The 6758-nt window shown below is 47.5% G+C and overlaps 1 protein-coding gene across 1 annotated transcript in view; it reads right to left on the bottom strand.

Annotated features, from left to right (window-relative positions):
• Positions 1-220: 220 nt before the first annotated feature.
• The window catches only part of LOC112107426 (pappalysin-2), a 168270-nt gene continuing 161732 nt past the window's right edge, over positions 221-6758 (bottom strand). Inside the window, exons 20-21 of the mRNA XM_024201120.1 lie at positions 2924-3022; positions 221-342 (exon numbers count right to left, since the gene is read on the bottom strand). Coding sequence (XP_024056888.1) covers positions 268-342; positions 2924-3022 — 174 coding nt within the window. The 3' untranslated portion in view covers positions 221-267. The remainder of the gene's footprint in view (positions 343-2923; positions 3023-6758) is intronic.

The following is a 6758-nucleotide window of genomic DNA, read 5'->3' as shown; positions in this document are numbered from 1 at the left end:
CTCTCAATCCACCATCTTGTCACTTGTTTCCCCCCTTCTCCTCATCATGCACATCCCTCCTTTCACACGATGCCTCAGAACGCTGGGTGCCTGTGCCCAATTTCATGCAGAGATCGTCCTTATTTTGATTCTGACTCTTTCCCATCTCCTCCTCCCAACTCTCCTCTTTCCTCTCCCAAGCCGCCTTTCACTCTCCCACCGGCCCCGGTTGTTTCCCATTTATTCCTCTGGTGCTCGCCTCGCCCACAGAAGCCGCTCATGGTGCCATTACTGATTCTCTTCGGCCGTTGGGTCCCGGCAGGTGCACTCATCTTGGTCACAGTCAGCAGCAAATGGGATCACCTGAGGGGAAGAAAAGAAGCAAATGGGTTTGCAGAGTCGCTCACTGGAAAAGGGATGTGAAACCTGATTACAATGAGCCCCTCTGAGGATCAAGAGGGTAGAATACAAGGACCAATGGCTTTTTAATTGGTTCCAATAACTAGGGCTTAACCTAGGGCTCTCACTGTAGTCAATTGGGGTCTTTCCATGATTCAGTAAGAGTTGGGTCAGGAATGAAGTTAGGCAGGACTGGTCACCCAGATAGCCAGTACAGGAGCCAGCCAAGGTCAGTATGGTTCTTCTTATGTATTACAGTAGCACCCAAATGGCTCAATCAGGTTTTGGGTCACATTGTACTGGATGCAGCCCATACCTTAAGACATGTTCCATGCCCTACAAGGGTTGAATGGTGGAGAGTGGAGGGAAGTAGAGGTACTTCTCCAAACTCTACCCACAAAATAAGCTCCTACCATCTGAGAGGCCACGGTGCATATGTTCATGACCATGCCTGGCATCTGAGTTAACAACCACAGAGTCGAATGAGGCAGTTCACCCCTCTCAGTGCTATTGTTTCATGCTGTGTGCAAACTCAGGCAGATGTTTGCATTGGGTTCATGTTGTCAAGGTATATTTTGCAATCAAAACAGCTACAGACTATTGTTTTTAAATGAAAGCCAAGAGGCTGTAGAACACAGAGGCAGCTTGGGAGAGGTGCTGGTTAGAACTGTTCAAATTGGTATTTTCTGCAAATTTAATGGTATTTTTTTCAATTTTTGACAAAAAACTGAAAATTGGGGAGGATTGATTAAAAAAAAAAAGAAGAGAGATTTTTTTGTAGCTAAAACAAAAGATTTCCAGGAAAAAAATTGGGTGGTGGTGTGTATGGATGGGGTGGGGGGGGAGGTAGGGTTAGATCTATGTAGTGCATTTTCACTTAGGGGGTCTCTGTCCTGACCTGCAGCCCCTGCTCTAACCGCACTGAATCCTCCAGCTCTGCCAGTGACCATATATCCCGATTTGCCGCACCCCCTTCTATGCCAGTCCTTGACCTCACCCAACCAAGTAAGCTTGCTTTGCTATGTGGCTTAATTGGTAGCAGCAAGACTCCCAGTGTTGCTGCATGCAGCAGTTTGTGATTAGGACCTTCCCGAGCTGGACCGTAGTAACACTGTAGCAGGGCGTACCACAGGCAAGGGAGTTGACAGATGAGGGTCTTGGAATCCATTCTTCCTCCTGGAGATCTTCATACAGACCAAACTCGGAGCCGGGAATTCTTTGTTATTTAGAGACGTGTTGGGTTCTTTCAATCTGATCTGATGAAAATTGTTTTGTATTTGAGCCTAACTTCTTGCTCTCCTCCATTTCTGATCATATGAACAAAGCAATTCAGTGGGTTTTTGTGCTCATGCGAAAAGCTAGTGGGGCTCTGAAGAGATGGAACGAGTCATTCTTTTCAGCGGTTTGATTTGGCTGCTTTTTGGAGGATTCACAATGGAGCTAGGTGACTGCTACCCCCCCAACGACCCCCGCCCTCCACCACCTCACCTCTCTCCATCCCCAAGATGCCAATATTATTAGGATCATCAGAGTTTCACTCAGTCCTATCCCTACAATGTATCACTGCAATTCTGTAAGATCGCCAAGTGAAATTGTAGGTGCCCTGCTCTAGTTATTTTAGTACAACACCCATTTCCTGTCATCCAGCTTACATATTAGCCATTGATTTTTTTTATTTACAAGTGATGAACGGACAAATGATTTGAGATCCATAATAAAGGGAAGGTTTCAGAGTAGCAGCCGTGTTAGTCTGTATCCGCAAAAAGAACAGGAGTACTTGTGGCACCTTAGAGACTAACAAATTTATTAGAGCATAAGCTTTCGTGGGCTACAGCCCACTTCTTCGGATGCATATGTAATAAAGGGAAGAAAAAAAAGAACCAGACCCACATATTTTTGGAATGAAAAAGTAACCGTGCCCTAAGGTTTGTTTTTCTCTTGGATGTCTTTTGGAAGGAAATGTTGTGAAACCTGGGTGTGATGGCAGGGGTAGTAAAGAAGGTAGCTAGGGATGGGAGAAAAAGAGGGGCCAGTTTGATTCACAAATCAAAAGAGGCAACTGCTAAATTACCCACAGGCACAGCTTTCTAAGGTGGAATACAAAGGCCAAGTCCAGCAAGAGTGACAGAAAGAAAGAAAGAAAGAAAGAAAGAAAGAAAGAAAGAAAGAAAGAAACTGGGTGGGATGACAAAATCACTGCATCACTGAGATGCTGAGTCACGCAACATTGTAACGCCAAATCTTTCTGTAGTAACTTGATGCTGTCTGAGTGACCAATTTCCGGAAGGGAAAAGTGTCCCATGGACGTCTGTGGGAGTTGGATTGAGCATTTCGTTCCATTGGCCCTGACCCCAAACCCATTTAGGTCAATTACTGACCCCAGTAGGTTTTGGATCAAGCCCCTTGAGGTCTGCTTTCCACTTGATTGGGTATCAGCCTGCAGGCTCCGTTCCAAGGTGCAGCGAAGCCTGTAACCATTGGCTGCCTTGAGCTCTTATTTGAACTCGGCCTGTTCCCCTCTGCCTCCTGTGGGAAGCTCACTTACCTTCCTAGAGGACAGTGTGGAGGAGCAGCAGTCACCCCCATCATACTGGCAATACGCCCGGTTATTGATGGTGTCACACCAGCCATCTGCTTGGAAAGGCTAGGGAGAGAAATGAGAAACTGCTGAGTGGAGACTAGTTAGGATGCTTCATGAATGGAAAATTCCTCCCAAGACCTGCGACTGCGGGTCTTCAACAAAGCCCTCATGCATCACCATCACTGTCTAGGGCCCAACCCTGCCACACTTCCCCAAAGCTTTTACAGTGAAAGTGTCCCCAAAAAAGCAGTCTATCAGCTGGCCAGTGTGGGGCTCAGTTCTGAAGGGGGTGTAGGCCATGGCTTGAGGAGCAATTCTGTACAGCCATGAAAAGTAAGGGAAGTGTATTAGAATGCCACCTACCACTAGAGACGGGCCCAAACCAAACTCCCTGAAATTCAGGGAAGTTCAAATCCAGAGGTGAGCTTCACAGCCAGGTTTAGCTCTACAATGGACCAAACCAAACCTCAGAATCAAATGCCACTGAACTTTGGGTGAGTTCAGAACCAGTTCTGAGCTACCTGGGCCTGCTCTTCCACCAAGTTACTCCAGTTCGATGCGGCTCCACTGAAGTCAATGTCATGGTGCGATCAGGGCCCTAGACTTTGAGAAATCTTGGCTCCACATCTGAGCTTCGTGGCTTAGGCTGTACAGCTAAGTATGAGAGAGGCTGTGTAGTTTCTGCCTATTGATCACACAGTCAGAGCTCAGCACAGAACATGGTTAATCTGCCTGGGACTAAGAAAAAGGGCAGGCAAATCCATCTGTAGCTGGGTGGTCACCCGCTCCTGCCCTGAAGGGCTTAAAACAGCCCTGTGAGTAAGCCTGGGCTGATTGGGGAAGCAGCCGCAGCTGGCCCTATAAAGGGGCTGCTAGGCTGGAGCTAACAGAGTCTCCCTCTAGATGTTGAGAGGGATGGGCCTGGCTGCTGGGAGCTGAGCAGGGTACCTAAAGTGGAGCAGGCCTGGGGAAAGGCCAGAGGAGCTGGGGAGCTCCAGCCTGGAAAACCCCCAGGCTTCAGGCCTTGTTAAAGGCCAAGAAGGGTACTGGGGGTTGCAGAGGGGCAGCCCAAGGGTAGGCAGAGGCAGCAGGTCCAGACCCTCCTTGCCAATGATGAGTGGCAATTATACTGCAGTCTGCCCCAGTGAGCGGGGGCTAGATGGTGACTGGCAGTAGCCCAAGACTGAGGCGAGGTGGGGATAGGGAGTTGGGGGTTCCCTGGGGAGGGGAGACCCAGCTAGACTGCGGGGTACTGCAGGGGGCAGAACCCCGAGAGAAGGGGCACTGGGGTCCGAGAGGGACAATGGGGCCAGCGACAGGCGAGACAACGGCCGACAGAGGGCGCTCTGGAGGCTGGCAAGCTAATTCCCTGGACGTCCAGCAGGAGGCGCCGGGCCGGGTGAGTCTCGCATCGCTACACATCCAAGATGCTACAGCTTAGCTCCCAAGTATCCATAGCAGCACTGGGTAGAGTCACACAGCACAGACCCTAATGATAACCTTATCCAGAGTGCAAAATGATCCCACCTGTGTGCCACCCCACTGCATCTCTGGTGCACAGGAAAGGGGACACGGCCAGGGCCCCAACCTCATCACAACCCTCCTTTGGGGAATCTATCACCATCTTCCGCACTAAACTCCTCCAGTCTCTGCCAGATGGGAGCACAAGGACCACAGCCATGCTTGGCCAGTGCACTAAGGGGAGAGGAGGTTCTCGTGCCATTTTGCTTCATTTTCCTGCATGCCCACAGAAGGCAAGGCAAAATTCAGCCCCTGATTTGTAACTGGTTTCAGAGTAGCAGCCTGTGACTGTGATTCACTGTAGAGGGCCCCATCCTAATGATGACTAGAGGTGCTGGAAAATTGCTCCCCCCCCCCCCGTCTTTACCTTCAGCCAAAACTCAGCCTTTTACACAACAATTTTGTAAAACTTTCTCATTGTTGTGTGTCCTTACAAGAGCTGGGCCAATACTGCAAAACAAGTGCTCAGGAACATTTGCTGGAATTGCTAAACAAATTCACTCCAACCCCATTTTGTGTTCATGTTCTGGGAATATTCAAGGCTTGGGGTGGGATTTGCAGAAGAATCCACGTGATTTAGGAGCACATGTCCTAGTATTGTTGTGCTACTAAGTCACCTAGGTGCCTTGGAAAACCCCTCTCTTGTCCTACAGCGAGATTTTCCCATCCCGGTATAGTTAGGCTGATGTAGCTACATTGCTACAAACGCCTAGTACAAATGCACTGCATGGATGTAAAAAGTGGCTGGCATTGGTGTGGGTTACCCCAGTAGCCACACAGGTACAGGTCACTTTTTACAATAATGCAGCATGTGTTCATCTTGGGTTAGCATTGGTGCACCTCTATCAGTGTAGCTAAAAAAATCCCCAGACCAGATAAGCCTCTAGTGAATAAACTTCACTCACAGACAAAAGGGAATTTCAGATTGCACAACTACCCAACAGGGCAGCTCTCTGACTGCAAAGCTTACACTCAAACACACAAGTCAAAATTTGCACCATTGCTGGTTAGTTACGAGTCATATAATCACGGAAGAGAAATACCCAATCAGCGATGAGAAACAAGGACATGTGACTTGTGTAACTAAACACCATTGCATGAATTCGAAGTATTTGCAATGAACTGTTCAGGAACAAGCTGCAATTGAGAATTATTTACCAGAGAAATTCATGAATAAACTTGAGTAACACATAAATGTGATGTCACACTCTGGTCATAACAAAAAGGAGGCAGCATTCATTGAATAAATGATTAGGAATTAAATATTCACCTGGCTCTAGTCTACATGCTATTGGGTACTGACCTGCACCAAAAGCCACTGGAAAGATTATTCTCATCAGGAGCTGGACATATTGGAAATACAGCCAGAAATCCTGATCTTGTGAGATTACCAGTTCTATTGTGCAGAGCAAAGTGGATTTGATGGCCCAAATGGACATCCAGCCTTTTGAGCATTGATCTGAACCAAAATTCCAAACCTCTGAGGTTCACCCCCCATTAGCAGAGTCCTCCCCGTCTAGCCAAGGCATGCATTACTGAGAATGAGCATTGAAACATGATGGCATTATCCCCACAACAGTGGAAGCCAAAACGCAGAACCAGGCACCATAAGTGCCGCAGCTCTCCCGATGCAGAAGCAATGCTGACAGATGTAACTGTCGTGTATTGTGGACACAGCACAAATCCCTGACGTGCATACAGTTGGAACCATGAGGGCTAACTGACTCTGTACTTTATTGCATTAGATGAGAAACATAGTAATCACTATATAATAACAGATTCAACATAAGCAACTGCTTAAGAAGCTATACCTGCAAATTCACGTAAACTGATTCAACACTCTTGTCATAACTATAAAGGGAAGGGAAACAGCTCTCCTGTGTACACAGACTCCAAATCCTTTTACCTGTAAAGGATTAAGAAGCTCGGGTAACCTGGCTGACACCTGACCCCAAGGACCAATAAAGGGACAAGATACTTTCAAATCTTGGGGGGGGAAAGGCTTTTGTGTGTGCTCTTTGTTTTAAGGGGTTGTTCGCTCTTGGGACTGAGAGGGACCAGACATCAATCCAGGTTCTCCCCATCTTTCCAAACAAGTCTCTCCTATTTCAAACTTGTAAGTAAAAAGCCAGGCAAGGCGTCTTAGATTTACTTTGTTTTCTCAACTTGTAAATGTACCTTTTACCAGAGGGTTTATCTTTGTTTGCTGTACTTTGAACCTAAGACAGAGGGGGGTCCTCTGAGCTCTTTAAGTTTGATTACCCTGTAAAGTTATTTT

Source organism: Terrapene carolina, unplaced genomic scaffold (assembly GCF_002925995.2).
Source record: "Terrapene carolina triunguis isolate 2854851 unplaced genomic scaffold, T_m_triunguis-2.0 Scaffold210, whole genome shotgun sequence".
Lineage (NCBI taxonomy): Eukaryota > Metazoa > Chordata > Testudines > Emydidae > Terrapene > Terrapene triunguis.
Note: the sequence above shows the minus strand (reverse complement) of the source record. Positions and strands in the feature narration are given on the sequence as shown.